The 22,127-nt window shown below is 39.5% G+C and overlaps 1 protein-coding gene across 49 annotated transcripts in view; it reads right to left on the reverse strand.

Moving 5' to 3' along the window:
- CAPRIN2 (caprin family member 2) overlaps window positions 1–13,334 on the reverse strand; it is a 45,408-nt gene extending 32,074 nt beyond the window's left edge. For 9 of the 49 annotated variants that reach the window (XM_063712093.1, XM_063712089.1, XM_063712085.1 and 6 more), the window contains exons 1-3: window positions 13,069–13,303; window positions 11,729–11,942; window positions 9,471–9,533 (exon numbers count right to left, since the gene is read on the reverse strand). In XM_063712093.1, coding sequence (XP_063568163.1) covers window positions 9,471–9,533; window positions 11,729–11,905 — 240 coding nt within the window. In that variant the 5' untranslated portion in view covers window positions 11,906–11,942; window positions 13,069–13,303. Of the gene's footprint in view, window positions 1–9,470; window positions 9,534–11,728; window positions 11,993–12,457; window positions 12,956–13,060 lie in introns of those variants that run through there. The other 40 variants (XM_063712091.1, XM_063712087.1, XM_063712083.1 and 37 more) reach the window with 11 other exon arrangements.
- Between the last annotated feature and the right edge of the window lie 8,793 nt (window positions 13,335–22,127).

Raw genomic sequence — 22,127 nt, forward strand, 5'->3', positions numbered from 1 at the left:
TTTTTTTTAAAGATTTCCCAGATGAACAACATTGACAGAAAAGAGGGGGGCATTTCATGGGACTTTAACTCAAATCTATACAGAAGAGAAAGGACCAATCTGAAACAGAACAAGGTGGAGAACCTGCGCAACTGGATAAATACATATTATAAAGCCTCAGTAATTAAAATAGTAAAGTATTACACTCCAAGGTATCTACCCAAAAGAAATGAAAACATGTCCACATAAAGACTTGTATATAAATGTATACAGCAGCATAATGGCCCAAAATGAAAACAATCCAAATATCCAGCAACTGGTAAGTGGATAAACAAAATGTGGTACACCCATACAATGGAATACTAGTCAGCAATAAAAACAAATGAAATACTGATACATGCTATAACATGGATAAACCTCAAAAATATTATGCTAAGTAAAAGAAGCCAGACGCAGAAGACTATTTTATGCGAAATATCCAGAAAAGACAAATTTTTAAAGATAGAAAGTAAATCAGAGCACAAAAGAGAACTTTGGGGGGATGATAGGAATGCTCTAAAATGAGACTGTGTTAACAGTTCGATAACTCTACAAATTTACTATAAACAAATGCACACTTAAAATGGGTTTACTTTGTGTTAAGTATATTATACCTCAATAGTGTTGAAAAAAACAGACTGATATTAAGTCTTTATAAAGGTACAGAACAACAGGAACTCCTATGTAATAATATCAGTATTAGTATAAATTGGTACAATAATTTTGGAAAACAGTTCAGAATTTTTACCTATGAAGTTAATCATGAGCATGTCCTACAGCCTAATGATAGATATGTACCCTGAAAAAAAATCTTACTCCTGATTCTCAGTACTACCTAAAAGATTCCTCAAAGTAAAATTCTTCATAGTGACAAAAAAACCCCAAAACCTCAAGCATCCATCTATTTACAGACTAAAACTAAGTAGAGAGAACCAAATAAAATACAGGCATTTGTATTGATATAAAAATACTAAATATAATGAGTGAAAAAAGCAAACTGCAGAATATATAGCATGATACCACTTACTATAAGGTACAAACAAAAGCAACTCTAACAGGGCAGCAAAAAAAAAAAAATGCTCTTAAAAGCAAGGGAAAACTTCAGGGTCATGGTTACAAGAAGGAGAAAGTACCACACGAGAAAGGAGCCTCAACACTGTTGGAAACATACTATTTGAGTTGACAGTTGGGTTCTAGTGCTTGCTTTATTACGTATTATAACTTATATGGAATATATTGTTTCAGCCATATATTTTATAATAAAAAGGTATAGAGATCTTCCTGCTACAGAAACAAGAATGAGCAGATAACATTACCAGGATATACAGTCCTCAGAGGGATGTAAAACTATAAAGAAATACTCCATATCTACTCCCAAATGGTATTAACTTAGACTCAAGAAAAGCAGCATCAGCTGGGAACTACCTCAACTTTCCATCATCTAATGTAGACCTATCCTTTCATTTTTCCTTTCTTTACTAAGTGAAGAAGGTATCCCCCCCCCGCCCCGCCCCCGCTTCTACCTGTGCCCTGGATCCTACGGAATTGTGCCTTCATACAAAACTTTACTTTAGGATTCTGTCTTTAATGTCTTCTAACAAAGAGCTGCTCCCTCTCTATTGATGCTTAAATCAGCATTTTACAAGTTCATGTCATCTCCAATCTGAACAAGAAAAATTAATTCTTCTGTGACAACTACTTCCCTCCAGCCTTACACAAATTCAAACGTGTTTTCAGTCTCCAGTTCTTCAGATCTCATCAACCTGAATTCTGTTTCTACCATTCCACCAGAACTGTTTTAGCTGAAGTTAGCAATTGTTGATGCCATCCTTTAAAGCTATGGATCTTTCATAGCTCTCATTTTGGTTGACTTAGCAGCAGCCTTCAACTAAAAGGCACACTCCTGCTCTACAGACATTTCTTGTTTTTACTAACACTAAACTTTCATTTTTCTCCCATTTCTCCAGCTGCTTATTTACTAGCAATTTTTCCATTAGCTTCTCTCACCTGCTTTTAGCACCTGTAAAATAGGAGTAATAGAACCTACCTCACAAAGATGCTGTACAATTTAAATGACTGTGTATGTATAAAGCACTCAGAATGATGCCTGACCCTAATAAGCACACCGCATTTTTAGACGTTATTGTCCAAACATTAAATGTCAGAATTCCTCAGGATTCTGTCCTAGGCTTCTCTATTCTGCTTTCTATACTCTCATCCAAGACAGTCTTATCTCCTCTAATGGTTTCAAGTAGCGGTCATACAGGTGATATTTCTATCGGCTAAACTTCTCCATGCTCCAGACTCATTTACCTAAACACCTGGTACCAGACACTGATGTCTCCCAGGCACATTAAAATCAGTAGTACAAAATTGAGCTCTTTATCCTACTCCATCCTCCCAAAACCTCCTTCTGCCCCAGTGGTCCCACGTTTAATAAATGGTTTTGCCATCCATCCACTGTTTAAGCAAGAAACCTGAAACCACTCTCAGCTCTACCCTCTACTCCTACAACCAGTTACCATGCCATGCTGATTTTACCTCTCAAATCCAGCTACTTGCTCAAGTTCCTCTGCCACTGCCTTAGTAGGGTTCCCATAATCATTCACCTACACTACAAACAACTCTTTTCTAATTTCCTTACATCCATACACCATCTCCAAACCATACTTCACACTGCAAAGTGATTTTTTTAACTAAAAATCTGTAGTTGTTCTCTGCTTAAACATATCTGTACCATTTCTGATGCCTTTGGGAAAAAGTAATTTTCAAATGGTGTACAAAGACCTACCCCCTCCAGCTTCATCACCCATCCACGTGACCTTCTTTACAGTTTTTGTAAAAGCTCTTTGTAAAAAACCAAAAATCTGTTCCTTCTCAGAGCCTTTACACATGCAAGCATCTGCCTAGCCTTCTGTTCTTCTTCCTCCCTCCCCCCTTTCACTGGCTAAGTCTCATTCATATTTTAGGTCTTAACTAAAGTTCTTCCTTTCTTAAGGAAGCTGGCCTTAACTCTCTAGACTAGGATGGATCCTGCATTACAATCCGTTATCATCCTATACTTCACCTTCTTAACATCCATCATATCTGTATTTGCTTATTCCCACTCTCTTCCCCATTACATTATAGACTCCATGTGGTAATGATCACATTTGTCCCCTAGGTATTATAACCCTAATATTAAGTACAGCACCTCCTAGAGTAGATACTTAATATATCTTGTTGAATGAATAAAAGATAGTTCAGATGATCTTAGAGAGCATCAGATATGCTCAAGATTCTGAACAATTTAAAGCTTTTGAAAGAAATCATATACTGAGAGCTGTTTCAAGAAAAGGACACCACAGACAACAGGACTGGTGAACTGAAGGTAAGATCTCAAGACAAGGATATCAACTAGGAAGCATATGTAAAGTTTAGGTGGCTTGCCTTGACTACGCCAATAGCAGTAGAATTACAAAAGAGGGAAGATTTATATTACTTATTGAGTTTACTACAGATGTATTAAATGTAACACGGGATCACAGTTCAGCAGCAAAAATGGGTACCACATTCTAATTCTTTAACAACAAAAACTTCGGTAGAACCAAAGACATCAAGTTTCCCTTGCCTATTGCTTGAGAATTCACTTGAATCTCAGCTCTTTATTTCAAATCCAGATCTGAACCAAACATACTAAAGTTATAAAAGTAACAATTTAAGTTATTTAAATTATAAAGTTACATTAAATTACTACAAGTTAAAGTGACTCCAAAAATAACTTCATTAGACATTCTTTTTACTATTTGAAAAGAGAAATCTATGTTACCAATTTAACATAAACCTTATGTAGCTTAGCCTTGACAGATCCCTTAAGAGTTACTACTTCAAAGAGGCTGCAAGAGCCATATAGAACATTACAAGTTTTATTTACATTATTATAAGTACCTGTTGGGTTAAAGAAGAAAATCAAACTAAAACTATAAAACTTATCACAAATAATATTGAAAATACAATATCAAATCAAATACAACTGAACCAGTGCTTGAAGGAAAATTCAGTCTTCAAGAAATTTTAGAAAATTTTTACAATTTGAAAAAGCAAATAACCAAAAAACAAAAAAGCAGAAAAATTTTTAAAAAGTGGAATAAAGTAAGTCCAAAAGCTGATTTTGGGTGGGGGGTGGAATATGCCCCTAGATAATTTAAGAGTAAACTGAGGAAAGAAAACCACACAAAATTATAAAGTAACAACACAAACAAGCTGTATTAAACTTTTATTAAAAACTACTTGGCCCTAATCTATGCAAATAAATTTTAAAAACTGAATGAAATAGGTGATTTTCAATGAAGTTTTTAAAAACTGATGCCAGAAGAAATGTAAACAAAATCAATCTCCAAAGAAAAACATAGAGCATATTTTCAAAGAGGTCCCACCTCAAAGAGAACCAGGCACAGATAGTTTATCACACAATAATTCAACCAAACTTTAAAGACCACGTACAGTAGAAACACTGCCACAATATTAAAAACAACAACAAAAGAATTGGTGAATGAGTAGATGGAGCACGGAGAATTTTTAGGGCAGTGAAACTATTCTGTATGATATTACAATGGTGGATACATTTGCATTTAACAAAACCCATAGAGCTGGGTGCTGTGACTCACGCCTGTAATCCCAGCTACTCAGGAGGCTAAGAGGATCACTTGAGCCCAAGAGTTCAAGGCTGCAGTGAGCTACAATATTGTGCTATTGCACTCCAGCCTGGTGAGAGAGAGACCCTATCTCTTAAAAACAAACAAACACACATCAACAAAAACCACAGAATGTACAGCACCAAGAGTGAACCCTAATGTAAACTCTAAACTACGAACTTTGGGTGATGATGATGTGTCAACGTAGATTCATAGAAAGTAAAAAATGTATTTCTCTGATGAGAGATGTTGATAGTGGAAGAGGTTGAGCTTGTGTGGGGTGAAAGTGCTACCCCAGTGAATGCATGAATAATAAGAAAACAAATGCTTTGCTGACGTGCACAAGATTTGAGTGGTATTCCCTTAAGTCAAAACCTAGTCTAGAACAAGACCCTAACTCTCTTTTATTCTGCGAAAGCTGAGAGACTGAGGAAGCTGCAGAAGAAAAGTTGGGAGCTAGCAGAAGCTGGTTCATAAGGTTTAAGGAAAGAAGTCATCTCTATCACGTAAAAGTACAAGATGAAGCAACAAGTGCTAATGTAGAAGCTGCATCAGGTTAGCCAGAAAATCTAGCTAAGGTAATTGATGAAGCTGGCTACACTAAACAACAGATTTTCAATGTAGACGCAAGAGTCTCCTATTGGAAGAAAGTGCCATCTAGGACTTCCATAACTAGAGATGAGAAGTCAATGCCTGGCTTCAAAGCTTCAAAAGACATGCTGACTCTCTTGTTAGGGTATAATGCAGCTGATGACTTTAAGGCCAATACTCCTTTACAATTCTGAAAATCCTAGGACCCTTAAGACTTATGCTAAATCTACTCTGTGCTTTATAAACAAAATAACAAAGCCTGGATGATAGCACACCTTCTTACAGCACTGTTTACTGAATATTTTAAGGCCACTGTTGAGACCTATTGCTCAGAAAAGAAAAGATTTCTTTCAAAATATTACTGCTCATTGACAAGGCACCTTGTCACCCAAGAGCTGTGATGGAAATATACAAATCAATGATGTTTTCATGCCTGATAACACAACATACATTCTGCAGCCCACGGATCAAGGAGTAATTTTGACTTTCATGTCTTTTTAAGAAATACATTTGGCCGGGTGCAGTGGCTCATGCCTGTAATCCCAGCACTTTGGGAGGCTGAGGTAGGTGGATCACCTGAGGTCAGGAGTTCGAGACCAGCCTGACCAACATGGAGAAACCCCATCTCTACTAAAAACACAAAATTAGCCGGGCATAGTGGCACATGCCTGTGATCCTAGCTACTCAGGAGGCTGAGGCAGGAGAATTGCTTGAACCTGGGAGGTGGAGGTTGCGGTGAGCCGAGATCGCGCCATTGTACTCCAGCCTGGACAACAAGAGCGAAACACCGTCTCAAAAAAAAAAAAAAAAAAAGAAAAGAAACACATTTAGATAAGGCTAGAGCTGCCGTAGATAGTGATTTGTCTAATAGAGCTGGGCAAAGTAAATTGAAAAGTTTCTGGAAAAGATTCCCCACATTCTAGATGTCATTAAGAACATTTGTGATTCATGGGAGGATGTCGAAATATCAACATGAACAGGAGTTTCGGAAAAGCTGACTCTAACACTCATGGATGACCCTGAGGGGGTTCAGAACTTCAGCAGGGGAAGTAACTGCAGATGTGGTGAAAATAGCAAGAGAACTAGAAGTAGAGCCTGAAGATATGACTAATTACTGCAATCTCAGGATAAACTTTTAATAGATGAGGAGTTGCTTCTTATGAATGAGCAAAGAAAGTGATTTCTTGAGATAGACTCTACTGGTAAAGATACTATGAACATTGTTGAAATGACAAAACCTTTAGAATTTTACATAAACTTATAGTTGATAAAGCAGCAGCAGGGTTCGAAAGACTGACTCCAATTCTGAAAAAAGTCCTACTGCGGGTAAAATCCTATCTAACAGCATCACATACTACAGAGACATCCTTCATGAAAGAAAGAGTCCATCAACGTGGCTAATTTCACTGTTGTCTTATTTTAAGAAACTGCCACAGCCACTGCAACCTTCAGCAACCACCACCCTGATCTGTCAGCAGTAATCAACACTGAGGCAAGACCCTCCTCAACCAGCAAAAAGATTACAACTCACTGAAGGCTCAGATGATCATCAGCATTTTTTAGCAATAAAATAATTTTTAATCAAGGTGTGTACCTTTTTGACACAGTGCTGCACACTTAACAGACTACAGTATAGGACAACTGTAACTTTTACATGCACTGGGAAACCAAAAATTTGTGTGACTTGCTTTATTGCAATCTTCACTTTATCGTGGTGGTCTGAAACAGAACCCATAATATCTCTGAGGTATGCCTATACTGGTAACAATTCTCTGAAGACTCTATTTTTTTTCCTTCTGACTTATCTGCATTTTCTAAATTTTCTACCTTACATATTGCATGTATGAGGTGTGATTTCTCAAAAGTACCACCAACTACGTGCTTAGTTACATCTAAAGACCTAACATTCATTTTATACTTAGTAAATCTATATGTAATAAATATTTTATTTACTTACTACATGCTTCACTCTTTTCTACGCACTAGGAATACAGCAATGAACAGACAAAATCCTTACTTTCATGGAACTTACATTGTAAGGGTAGGAAAGAGACAAAATAAAACTTCATAGCTTGTCAGAGAAGTGCTAACTTCTATTAAGAAAAATTAAGCAAGGAAAGGAGCTAAGCAGTGTGAATGGGCAAATGGAGGTATAGTGAGGTGAGAACAGATCTCACTGTGGGTACCTTCAAATAAAAGGCTGAAGGAGGTTGGGAATTGAGCCATTGAAACATCAGGAGAAAGAACACCACAAGCAGTAGGAACATCATATGCAAAAAACCCTGCAGAAGAGTGCCTGGGATGTCTGAGGAGCAGCAAGGAGGCTAGGGTAGGTAGAATGGAGCTAGCGAGGGAAAGAAGAGCAGGAAATGGAGTCAAAATGTGAAAGGAAGTGGGAAGGATATTCTGTAGGGCTTTGTAGACACAGTAAGGACATTTTACCACCAGATGGGAACAAATGGAGACTTCTGAGCAGAGGAATAACCATCTTGACTTGCATCAGAACAGGATCACTGAGTTTACTACGTTGAACAGACTTGGAGAGGGCAGAAATAGAAAAACCTGTGAGGCAGAAGTAATTACTGCTGTAATAAGTAATGCAGATGAAAGGTTATATAGCCTAGATGAAGATGGCAGAAATAGTCAGTTTCCTGATTTATCTTAAAGGGAGAAGTGAGCAGACTTGCTGATGAGCTAGATGTGAGCTATGAGGAGAAAGGAGATAAATTCTCCAAGATTTTTGCAAACTCTCTCTAGTTGATCAAGCCATCAACTGACATAGCTAAAATTAGAGGAGGAGCAGGTTTTGGGGAACAGGGAAAAATTATGAAGTGTCGGATAGGCAACTGGACACAGAAATATTGAGTTCAGTGGACTGATCTGTTGGCAATATAAATTGGGCAGTTGTCAGCATATTACTCCAGATATCAAAGTTCATACGTTTATTATAGAAGCAACATGTGGCTATAAAGACAGTAAGAAATACTGAGAATGAAGTTTGCCTGGCTGGAGCAATGAAATATAGCATGTCCTTAACATTTCTTAGAGAGCTACCATGGGAACAATCAATCTCCAACCCCCTCTCCCCGATGTTTCTTAAAAATAAAGAACACAACTCTATCAGGACACTTCATTCAAGAATATTTACACACAAAAAAGTTTTATCACTTTAAGAGTTATTGAACACACCATGACTTTAAAACAAAGCCACGCTGAAATGCTGCATGTCCAGCTAAGTCCTCTCCCCTGCTAAGTGAGCGCATCATTTGCAGAGCTCACACAATTCAAATATGTGTCTCAGCAAAATTATAACTTACTACATCATGAAAATTCTGGGTCAGTGAAGAGGAGTCACTATGGAATGGGAAAAGTCCTTGAATGCCAGTATCTATGATGTATAGCCAAAGATTTTAGTTGAAAAACATAAAGACAAAAGACCCACAAACAAGATGAAGTAATTTTCAAATAAATGTGTCCCTTCTTGGCCAGGAGACATGATCAAGTCAAAATGGCAAACATCCACGAAGCACTGTTTTCCTTCCGCGCTGCAAAAACTCTCCTTCACAAATTACATAAAATTTGCAATTACCAGGTATATCATTCAGAAGTTAACCGATGGAAAAAATGCAAGTAGCCTAATGTTTATAGTAAGTTTTTTTTTTTTAAAGGCCAGATATCTATCAGATAATATGCCTCCTGAGAGGGGACACGAAAACCCAGGATAGAAAAGTATGAAGAGACCATGAAAGGAATTAAGGTGAGGCAGCTAGAGAAAACTAAGGTAAGCTACAGTAAATATTCTTTCACAGTTTGGAGCAGAAAGACGTCAGGTTTAGAATATACCAGTGAAGAGCTGAAAGGTAGAGTATGCCTTCTCTTCTCCTTCAGTCCACTCTGGCACATAAGTTTAATTTAAATCTGTATGTTAACTCTTAGTGACAGTCTACACTTTCACTCCTGTTTAACAATCTACACCCCCATGCATACCATCTTCTAGTCAACAGAAAAAAAGTCATATCTGAGATCTAACAGGCACAAACAACAAAGGCTTCTGAAACAGTTTTGAACAAACTATGGATTTTAACTGTGTGTGTGTGCTATAAAGACTCCGGTCTCACTAAATCCATGTAGAGTTTTATTAAGAAAAGAAAACCAGCAAGTCTTACTAAAAGATCATAAGCCACTTACCAACTGGTCTGGATTAAGATGCTCTCCACTTTTCAGGCGATCCTTATAATCTTCCAGTTTGAGCTACAAAAGAGAAACTTGTATCTGCCATAGTCTGATATAAAATTCAGAAGCAAATAAAGTAAATGCCAGATCTTGTCTCTAGGAAACAAAGTCCTTGAAGTAAGCTATCAATCTGCAAGACTATCATTTTACTATAAGGCATGTAGCAACTGTAGATGAGTTCTAGTCAGCGGAGAAAAAATACACAGAATCGCAAGAGTCTGGAATTACAAAAGCTAAGCAGTAATAAAACTATTTTCTCTTAATGACTCTATTAATAACAAACTAGACTACTTAACCCATGGGGACTTACCTAGTAAATCGTATGTCCCCAACACAGTAGCTTCTCAACAGGGGACAATTTTGTCCCCCAAAGATACCTGGCAATATCTAGGGATATTTTTGGTTATCACAACTTGGGAGGGGGAAGGGAGGTGAAGAGTGCTACTGGTATCTTGTGGTTAGAGGCCAGGGATGCTGCTAAACATCTTAAAATGCACGGGACAGCCCTTTACAACAAAGAATTATCCTGTACGAAATATCAGTGGTGTAGAGGTTGAGAAGTCCTACTCTAATCTCATGCTTAAACTATTAGTTCAGTTACCTGTTGAATTATGTGGCATTTTCCTAAAAGGAAACTCCTATTCCAAGTACAGAAACATAAAGAATTCTTTTCTATCATTAGAGTAGGCTCACCCTGAAGTTATTTTTCATATTATATTTGATACTTAAGGAAATTATGAAAAATAAATTGCATTTGTTGGCCCCATAATAATGACATAAACCCACTATGGTATTCTTTTTTTTTTTGAGACAGAATCTCACTCCGTTGCCCAGGCTGGAGTGCAGTGTCGCGATCTCGGCACACTGCAACCTCCACCTCCCAGGTTCAAGAGATTCTCCTGCCTCAGCCTCCTGAGTAGGTGGGATTACAGGCACCCCCCATCATGCCTGGCTAATTCTTTTTGTATTGTTGTATTGTTAGTAGAGACGGGGTTTCATCATGTTGGCCAGGCTGGTCTCAAACTCCTGACCTCAGGTGATCCACCTGCCTTGGCCTCCCAAAGTGCTGGGATTACAGGTGTGAGCCACCGCACCCGGACCCACTATGGTATTCTAAAAGCATTTTTTAGGCTTCTCCTGTATTGGCTTTAGTGGAAAAATTCTTTCCCAGAAGGTTGAAACAAAAGTACTGGTACTATCAGGTATTCAAAATTAAAGAGGTACTATAGGTAAGCTAGACAGCATAAGTAAACATATATGTAGTTCCTCCACCTGAGGGAGGCTGCGTCAATAGATCCTGCTTTGACCATTTATCATAGTGATAGGGAATTTGTGCTGACCTGGCACACTCACCTTACCACACTTGTGATCAACTGCATGCATTAAAAAGATAAATGGTGAGAGCTACAGAGAAGCTACTAGCAACTTGCCCTTCTTTACTTTCTTAGGTTAAAAAAAAAAAAAGAGTCAACCAGACTCTAAAGAGCCTCTTCACACTCCTCCATTAAAAGCAACTTTAAGGTTTAACTAGGTCTTGGCACAAAAGTATTTAAGAGCACATAGGTCCAGATAGTCACTCAACCTCACCTGTCCAAAAGCAGAAGAGAATCGTAATACAGCAAAGCAACGTGCAGTCTGTTTCACAGGCTACATGACTCAGGAAATGAAGAAGGATTTAGATCTTCACAACAGCATTTTCTGTAGCTAGGCTTAACTCCTGGGTCTCTTTACAAGGCTGACTACCACGCTTTTACCTAGCAATCTTAAATCTTCACCTAACACCACAAAAGTCAGTGGTAAAACGTTTTCTAGTTCTACCACGGTTAAACCTTCCAACGACTGCAGCAGTTACACTGCAATATCAACTGCTGCAGAAAGTCACAAGGAAAACAAGTTAAAAAATCAGCTATTAACACATCCATGAAAAGAAACATTAATACTACATAAGGAATTAATCTGACCTAAAATAGCTAGCTCTTAAAGCATTTCAACAGCAGCATGCATAATTTAACTATGAAGATTATTTTTATTCAGTTGTTTTGACAAACAGAAAATGTTTAATATTTCCAACATGTAGCCTGCTTGTTTAAAGCAGCTAAACCTAAGGTTAGTTAAATTTTTAGTAAAGAACACCTATGAGCTCTGAAAGAAAAATGTCAGCTCCTTAATCTTTAAGATCATGCATATACAGGACTGGAAGAAAAAAAAGTTACCTTCTTTTTCTCGATGTTTCTAATTTTGTGTTTAAGGCATATGAGTCCATTTTCAATATAGGTCTCATACGCTTGGGAAGGAGATGCAGCAGAACTCAGAGTAGACTGCAGGGGGCTCAAGGCCCGCTGGCTTTCCCCATGCTGACTGTGGTTCACTTGGGGCTTGGCTGACTTCATATTCCCCTCTTTCCTCCTCTGAATGGCCTGAAGGTGACTGGTAACCAAAAGGGGATGAAGAGAGTTGCACCATTGAAACAGATGAGGCTGAAGGAGGTGGGGGAAAGTTAAGTATAAAATTAGGACTAGAGGGACACAGCCAGGCAATAACTTCCCTGGAAAGTCTAGACCACTCCCTTAAACTCTTTTCCACAGAAGTGAGCTCGAAACCCAATGATGCTTGAGATACTTGTACTGCCATCCTACTTTTAAAGTAATTAGTGCCGTTAGCCAATAAGGATAGCCTTTACGTAGGCAAAATCTCCAATATAGACGATGTTTCCAGAAATTCGATTTTCCTCATAGGGAGGAAGAACTGCAATGGCTTCAGAGTTCCTTTCTTCTCATGAGGGCAGATCACATTCTAAATAATTCCCATGGCCACGTGATGACACCAAAAGAATAAGCTTTCCACACTGGGACCTAAGGCAGCCACTCAAACCTCTTTACATGATCCCTCACCACCACCCCTAACCTCAATCCTGAACGTCTGAAAGAAAATCCCAAACTCACAACATTCTTTTATAGCTCTAAGTGAACCAGCAGCTTCTTGAACAAGAATGCTAACTTCCCCGATTGCTCTGGGGCCTACAAGGCAATCCATCACACTGGACATTTGCAGACAGGTACTCTCTCAACCTGCAGGAACCCCGCGTTAATTCTCGGTTGTTTGCTTTAGACTAGCCCAAAACCGCTTACACCCAACCAGTTTAAGAGCTCATTCTAGCCAGCCCTTCCCGTGCCCTAATCAGTGGCCCTTGCGCACTTACGTATCCATCTCTCGACCTCCAAGCACCCGAGGTATCCCTTTCTCCCCCCTTAGGAGCATCCCCAAAGCAAGGACAGAACAGGCCCCATGCACGCCAGCGCGCACCCCCTCAAGTCTCCGGGGGAGCCTGAGCGAAGAGCACCTCTCCCGAGCGGCCACGGAGAGCCCTGCAGGCACCGACCCCTACCCTTCCCACAGACGCCCCGGGGACGCAGAAGCTGCTTCTGCAAGGCCCCGGGGGAGGCTGACCTGAGGAAAACGCACCGGCCGCGGCCCTCGGGAGCCCCGCCCCGCCCCGGGGATGCCAAGCCGCCCCTCCACCTCGCCGCGGCGCCGACCGCCCAGGCCTGCCCACCCTCGCCGGGTCAGCCGCCTCCCTCCGCCGCGCCGACCGAGGCCGCCGCAGCCCGACTTCACCTCCCCAGGCAGCCGAGGCCGCCGCTGCCGCAGCCCGGGCCCGCCTTCCAAACCCGGGGGGAGGCAGGAGCGCTGCGGAGGTGGACCGGCACCACCCCGCACTCGCGTCTCCTCCTCCTGTCTCCTCCCTCTCCCCTCCCGGGCCTCGCCCGCGGCCTCTGCAGCGCCAGGGACCCCACCGACTCTCGCTGCTCGCGCCCAGGCCCGCCCACCGCGCCGCGCGTGGCTTTTGTAGGCCGCGCCCCGCCCCGGCCCGCTCCGCCCCCGGCCGCCCCGCCACCGCCGCCTTCCGGTGCCCCTTCCCGGCTGCAGCTGGCCGCCCGCGCTTGTCGGGTGTTAGTTCCGGGCCCAGCTTGGGCTGGTGGTAGGTCGGGAGAGGGCGCGGTCTCCCAGCCTTTGCGCGGATTGCGGGGCATCAGGTGGGGCCGAGGCGAGGCCGAACGCCGGCAGGCCGGAAACCGCGCAGCCCCGCTGGACCTCGCTGATTGCCGGCGGCACCGGTGGGTTCGCGACCTTGAACAGGTGACTCCAATACCAGGAGGGCAGCGAGCCCTTCGCGGAACTGCCAGAAAAGCCGAGCTTGAGGCTGTCGTAGCCTAGTGGGTAGTCGTGAAATGCAGAGGCGCCTTTGCCCCCCGCTCAGATAGCATCTTTCACAGTAGGATGGGGAAAAAACACCGTTTCCTTACAGGGGAATCAGCCTGTAAGAGCAGAATGCCCCAAATCAGCATCGCCATAAAACCGGAGTAGTTGACTTCGCAACCTGCAATAATAGGATTGAGTTTATTCAAGCTGTATTATTTGTTCATGTGAAACACATTAATTGATTGGCACGCAGAGAAAGCTGTAAAAAATCTTTGTAAGGTTACATAAAATTAAGAGAAAAGTCTGGAAATACATAAAAGTTTATTGAGGAAAGGAAGGTGTTTCTGATACCAAATACACACACACACACACACACACACACACACACACACACACACACACACTCAGCAATACTTTGCCCCAACATGTGTTTACTTATTACACCAAGTGGAGTTTTTTAGGTCCTGTCTGTCCCTGACGCTCTGATAAAAAAATATTGAGACTAGCAAAAGAACAGAAAATTCAGAAGAAGAATCAAGGAAACAAAGGTCTAGTTTTAAAAGCCTTGGTCAACTTCACACAAAATTAATTTTAACATTACTTAATACTTTTTTTGGCATCTATTATCTGTGTTCTTTTCGGTCCCTGGTGACATAATGTACCCTCATGTTGCATTTTAACTTTGAATCTCTGAATCCCATATGTGTTCTTAAGGGTCAGAGAAATACTAGATTTTCCCTTTTTCTCATTGTTTATAACCAGAGAAACGCAGAAAATGCTGAACATGAGGAGAGGAAGGCTATGCCTTCACCTTTGGTAACACAAAAAACAGTGGCCATAGTAAGAAAAAATGTGAAGGACACACTGTTGGATCAATGAGTTGACACAAAGTTACAGCACAGCCTGAGTTGTAGTCCGAGCTAATGATGAACCTAAAAATGGTATTTCAGTCAGATTAATCATGAAATGTTTGTCCTCTGCCGGGCGCAGTGGCTCAAGCCTGTGATCCCAGCACTTTGGGAGGCCTAGGCGGGGTGGATCACCTGAGGTCGGGAGTTCGAGGCCAGCCTGGCCAGCGTGGTGACTCCCCATCTCTACTAAAAATACAAAAATTAGCCGAGCGTGGCGGCATGTGCCTGTAATCATGGCTACTCAGAGGCTGAGGCAGGAGAATCGCTTGAAACCCGGAGGCGGACGCTGCAGTGAGCCGAGATTGTGCCACTGCACTCCAGCCTGGGTGACAGAGCGAGACTCTATCTCAAAAAAAAAAAAAGAAATGTTTGCCTTCTAATCGGCCAGGCAAAAAGGAGGCCATAAATTTTAAATTTTCTACTAAATGGATATTCTCCTAAATGAATAAATCTATACAGATTCACTTCTCAACAAGGATTATAAAAATGGATCACAAAAGAATGCAAAAGCAAAAATAATTAAATTTCAAGTCCAGTAAGGTACAGTCTGTATACGTATGGCGTGACATTTATAGGAGAACATACCACAGTAGATACTCTTGAAGCAATGTCTTCTGAACAAGTTAAAAAGATGATTCAAATAAAAGCTTTTCTGCTAGAGGAGACCTTTAAAGTCAGTAAGTCTGGCTTACTTTGAAAGCGCATGTCCCCAAAACTTTTATTTGTCAGGAGTTTGGTTTATTTTACCCTCTCCCAATCCCTATTTTCTATAACACTGTGACTTTTCTTGCCAACTGTGAGGCAGTATCTGTGGCATGCCACCTCCAAGCTTAGCAAGGAATAACTATATTTGAAATATGATAAAAAGTGTTGTCTCAAATCATTAATAGAAGAATATATTCATTTATTCATTCAACAGATATTTACTTAGCACTTGCTATGTAGTAGGTGATGAGGCATAATGGTGACTGAGACAATATAGCTTCTGCCTTCGTGGAGCTGAGTGGGAATTCCGTAAGAGCTATAGATGTAAATGGCAAAAACAACCAAAAAACCCGAAAGACAAAATACTAAAGACTTTTATAATGGATGGTTTGATTTCTACAAAAACAGCCAGACTTTACATCCTTTGAAAATGTGAAGGTCTTAAATATGCACTGTCTGACAAATGTTCATTTGCTGCAGGGATAGTTATGCTGTAGTCACTTAAAATTAATATAGCTTCATATTGTTGAAACTGGAAAGATAAATCCATCAAAGGATGTGAAACCTGGTAGCGTGTTAGTAGAGATACGAGAAATTATCTTAGACATATTGTTGTGGGTGATAGAAGTCTGTTTCTTATTGGCTCTACAAGACTTTGTGGAGAATTGCCACCAAGAGACAGAGAGGGAGAAAGTCACCCAGAAAAATAATAAGAAGGCTAAGAAAGAAAAAGACAGGAATAATAACATAAGGTTGTTAAAAAGATAGTACTTTTGGCCGGGTGTGGTGGCTTACGCCTGTAATCCCAGCACTTTGGGAGACCGAGGCAGGCAGATCACCTGAAATCAGAAGTTCAAGACCAGCCTGGCCAACATGGCGAAACCCCATCTCTACTAAAAATACAAAAATCAGCCGGGCATGGTGGTGCGCCCCTGTAATCGCAGCTACTTGGGACACTAAGACAGAAAAATCGCTTGAACCCAGGAGGAGAAGGTTGCAGTGAGCCAAGATTGCACCACTACACTCCAGCCTGGATGACAAGAGTGAAACTCTGTCTCAAAAAAATATATATATATTGTATATATATATAATGTGTGTATATATATATTATATATATAATGTGTGTATATATATATTATATATAATGTGTATATATATTATATATAATGTGTATATATATTATATATATATAATGTGTATATATATATTATATATATAATGTGTATATATATATTATATATATAATGTGTATATATATTATATATATAATGTGTATATATATTATATATATAATGTGTATATATTATATATATAATGTGTATATATTATATATAATGTGTGTATATATTATATATAATGTGTATGTATTATATATAATGTGTATGTATTATATATAATGTGTATGTATTATATATATAATGTGTATATATATTATATATAATGTGTATATATAACATATGTGTATATACATTATATATATAAGGTGTATATATTATATATAATGTGTATATATTATATATATAATGTGTATATATATTATATATCTAATGTGTATATATATTATATATCTAATGTGTATATATATAGTACTTTCACACACTTGCTGATTCATAGAGTATCCAAATATTTGAGAAACTTTTTATGAAAGTAAAGAACTGAGAAATATAGACCTCAGGTAGGAAAAAAAAACTTGCCATAATAGAGTATTTTTAGAGAAATATCCAGTTTGTAAGATTAATAATTTGGTAGGCTTATTTTTTCATAAAATTATACATTCCTATTGGTTTTGTTCATACTGTTTTTCTGATATTGAAGTTAATGCATTAATAGTGCTCCACCATTAAGTACCTTTGAAATAAAAGTTCTTTAGAGGAGGAATAATCAGTGTAGAACTTGTGAATGTGTGTCATTAAATCAATAATATCAAGCCCATAAAAATATGATTTCTGTCCAACTTTGAAGTATTATAAAGTGTCAACAGCATGGGCTTTGGAGCCAGACACACATGGATTGGTTTCTTGTTCCTGCCCCTTACTAGCTGAATGATCTTGGGCAAGTTACTGAAATTCTGTGGGCTTCAGTTTTTTCAGCTGTAAAACAGCTGATAATAAAACAGACATAATATTACCTATTAACAGCATTGTTAAGGATTTCATTTCGTTTCTGTAAAAGCATGTGTCTAGAGACTAGGCCATGAAAACATATCCTCCACTGAGATACCTGTATTTGCTGCTTTTGCCACAGTACGAAGCCCAGCATTTCTCCTAGTAGCCAAGGAGAACTAGAGAACTGTGGAATTTATGGCTAAGGAATCCCACCCCCCCTTATTTGAAAGATAAGGTATATAAAGCTGCTGGACATTTGTGAGTTTTCCAAGACCTAAAGAATCTAGGTCTTCTGCCCTCTGATGCAACATGCACTCCAGGCCGCTTCATCCCTTTCCCTTGCTGCTTCCATGGAGTAAATAAAGTATAGAAATAGGCAATTAAACTTGAAGATTGAAACCAAAAAGAATAAGCAATTCAGTGTTACAGTGTCTTCAAAGGAATTCATTCAGGAAGACATTTTAAAATATTCATATCTTTTGATCCAGTAGCCTTTATTTTAGGAATCTCCCCTATCAAAATAATCAGAGATGCAAACAATCATTTATTTATGAAAACGCTAGGCACCACATTTTTTTAAGTGGTGGGAAATTGTAAACAACAACCTAGATACTCAACAATAGAGAAATGGCTAAATAATGTGACTCTAAGCCATGAATTTTAATTCAAGTAGTACAAATCATCTTTTCAAAGAATATTCAATGACATGATATTATATGAAGTGAAAAAAGGGCAGGATAAAACAAGGTATAAAACATTTAGTAAGATTGCGACTTTGTAAAATATTTCATTTTAAATATGCATGGAAAAGGCTGAAAGATGTTTTCACTTTATTTTTATAGCATACGTTTAGTTTTTATACCAAACCAGAAAAAGTATTTTCCCAAAAACATGAAAACTGCCCCTTCCATAGATTACCATTATTAACTTTTTGCTTAGATTCTTCTAGACTTATTTCCAAGAAAATATCTATATAATTTTTTACAAAAATGGGAATGTACTAAACATTTTGCAGTTGTGCTATTTTGACAAAATATAGTGAGCATCTTTTTATTAAAATAAACTTGGTGCAGTGGCTCACGCCTGTAATCCCAGCACTTTGGGAGGCCGAAGCGGGCAGATCATGAGATCAGGAGATCAAGACCATCCTGGCCAAGAGGTGAAACCCCGTCTCTATTAAAAATACAAAAAATTAGCTGAGCGTGGTGGCAGGCGCGTGTAGTCCCAGCTACTCGGTAGGCTGAGGCAGGACAATGGTGTGAACCCGGGAGGCGGAGCTTGCAGTGAGCCAAGATCATGCCACTGCACTCCAGCCTGGGCGACAGAGCAAGACTCTGTCTCAAAATAAATAAATAAATAAATAAATAAATAAATATAAATAAAATAAAATAAACTTTAACTTCGGATTAGCTTTGGGAGGTAGAATTTCATATTAGTTTAATTATATTCTTTTTACTTTCTGTGAACAAGTTAGAACTAACATTATTTAACAGAAATGTTAGTTATCCAAATAGGAATCACAGCAATATAATACACCAGTAACTATTTGAATAAATGGTAATCTACATAATTATTCTTCTTGTACAAGGACAAGAATCCTAAATGAAGCACAAAAAAGTGACTCTAGAAAGAAAGCCTAAAGTGGTACAAGTTATTTTGTGATTTGAAAAAAATACTTCTTATTCACCATCACTTTGTTAGCCTAGAATTTTTCACATAAACGATTTACTCATTTTTGATAAACAATATGTTTTTAAAAAGTTCTGTTTCTTAGATATGGCATCAAAAGCACAAGCAACAAAAGAAAACATAGATAAGTTGGACTCCATCAGAGTTGAAAACTTTTGTGCTTCAAAGGACACTATCAAGAAAGTGAAAAGACAGCCCACAAAGTTGGAGAAAATATTTGTAAATTATATGTAAGATACTTGTATGAAAATATAAAGAACTCTCTTAGAACTCATTAATAAAAAGACAGCCCAATTTTAAAATGTGCAAAGAATATGATAGGCATTTCTCCAAAGAAGAGATAAAAATGACCGATAAGTACCTGGAAAGATGCTCAACATCAGTAGTCATCAGGGGAATGTAAATCAAAACCACAATGAGATATCATTTCACACCTACATAGGTGGTCATGATAAAAAAAGATAATAACAAGTGTTGACGAGGATGTGGAAAAATTGGTTGGAATCCTCATACATTGCTGGTGGGAGTGTAAAATGATGTAGCTGCTTTGGAAGACAGTCTGGCAGTTCTTCAGTTAAATATACTGTTACCATATGACCCAGCAATTCCATTCCTAGGTATACTCCCAAGAGAAATGAAAACACATATGCACACAAAAGCTTGAACACACATTTTCATAGCAGCATTATTCAAATCACTGAAAAGTAGAAACAACCAGGCCAGGTGCGCTGGTTCATGCCTGTAATCCCAGCACTTTGGGAGGCCGAGGTGGGTGGATCACGAGGTCAGTAGTTCAAGACCAGCCTAGCCAAGATGCTGAAACCCCGTCTCCACTAAAAAAAAAAAAAAAATACAAAAAAATTAGCCAGGCTTGGTGGCGGGTGCCTGTAATCCCAGCCACTCAGGAGGCTGAGGCAGAGAATTGCTTGAACCCGGGAGGTGGAGGTTGCAGTGAGCCAAGATTGCACCACTGCACTCCAGCCTGGGCGACAGAGCGAGACTCGTCTAAAAATAAATAAATAAATAAATAAAAGTAGAAACAACCAAAATGTCCCATCTACTAATAAATGCTTAAATAAAATGTGGTATATCTGTACAATTGAATATTATTCAGCCATTAAAAGGAATGAAGTACTGATACAGTATGTATGAAATTTAGAAACATTATACTAAGTGATGCCAGGCGCAGTGGCTCACATCTGTAATCCCAGCATTTTGGGAGGCCGAGGCAGGTGGATCACTTGAGGTCAGGACTTGAGACCAGCCTGGCCAATGTGGTGAAACCTCATCTCTACTAAAAATACAAAAATTAGCCAGGCATGGTGGTGGGCGCCTGTAATCTCAGCTACAGGGGAGGCTGAGGCAGGAGAATCACTTGAACCTGGGAAGTGGAGGTTGCAATGAGCCAGGATCGTGCCACTGCACTCCAGCCTGGGCGACAGTGAGACTCCATCTCAAAATAAAATAAAATAAAATAAAATAAAATAAAATAAAATTATATTCCATCTCAAAAAAAAAAAAGAAGCCAGCACAAAAGGCCACATACTGTATTATTCCATTTATATGAAATGTCCAGAATAGGCAACCTATAGAGACAGAACATGGATAACTGGTTGCCTAGCACTTGGGGGAGTGCTGCAGGGAAATGGAGAGTGACTGCTAATGCGTACAGGACAGGGTTGCATTGTGGGGCGATGAAAATGTTGTAAAGTTGATATAATGATTGCACAATTCTGTGAGTATACTAAAAACCATTAAATTGTATACTTTAAATGGGTGAATTGTATGGTGGTGTGGGTTGATTTGTGTCCACTAAAAAGATACGTTAAAGTCCTACTCCTGTACCTTGAATATCACCTTATTTAGAAATGGGATATTTGCAAATGGGATCAAGTTAAGATGAGGCCATACTGGATTAGGATGGGCACCTAAATCCAAGGACTGGTGTCCTCATAAGAAGAGAGAGATTTGGGGCCGGGCGCGGTGGCTCATGCCTGTAATCCCAGCACTTTGGAAGGCCAAGGCGGGCAGATCACGAGGCCAGGAGATCAAGACCATCCTGACTAACACGGTGAAACCCCATTTCTACTAAAAATACAAAAAATTAGCCAGGCGTGGTGGCAGGCGCCTGTAGTCCCAGCTACTCTGGAGGCTGAGGCAGGAGAATGGCGTGAACCCGGGAGGCGGAGGTTGCAGTGATCCGAGATCGCGCGCTACTGCACTCCAGCCTGGGCGACAGAGCGAGACTCCATCTCAAAAAAAAAAGAAGAGAGAGATTTGAAGACACAGAGGAGACACAGGGAAGAAGGCCATGTGATGACAGAGACAGAGTAAAGCTATGGAGTAAGAGCCAAAGAACACCAAGAAGTGCTGACAACCACGAGAACATAGAAAGGAGGGAAAGGATTCTTCCCCAGAGCCTTCAGGAGCATGCCCCTGCCGACATCTTGATTTTGGATGTCCAGTCTCCAGCACTATGAGAAAATAAATATTTTCAATAAAATAAAACAATATTCTGTATATTCTGTAAATGTAAAATAAAACAAAATTCTGTAAATATTCAATAAAATAAAACAATATTCAATAAAACAAATTCTGTTGTTTTAATCCACCCAGTTTGTGGTAATTTGTAGCTATATAAAACTAATATATATGGTATGATATGGTATGTGAATTATATACTAATAAAGCTTTTTTTTTAAGGGCTCTGGCTTTATTTTTGTTTTAAGTGGAAATGTGTATACTCATGGCAGAGAGCGTTGGAAGTCCAGAAGGCAAAAGGTGAAAAGGAGGCTCTATTCATGCAGATTTCTGGGGGGCAGAAGCAGGAGTGAGGGGAAGGCATAGGCCAGAGCCCTTACTGGGGCTCTGCAGCAAATGCAAGGCAGAGCAGGAGAAACAGTTTAGGATTGGCTAGTTTGAATAATTCCAATAGGCTTTGGGCTATAGGGGTGATATCTAGTTGCCTGACACCTGGCCCTGTGATGATTTAGGGCAGGGCA

Source organism: Pongo abelii, chromosome 10 (genome assembly GCF_028885655.2).
Source record: "Pongo abelii isolate AG06213 chromosome 10, NHGRI_mPonAbe1-v2.0_pri, whole genome shotgun sequence".
Classification (NCBI taxonomy): Eukaryota; Metazoa; Chordata; class Mammalia; order Primates; family Hominidae; genus Pongo; species Pongo abelii.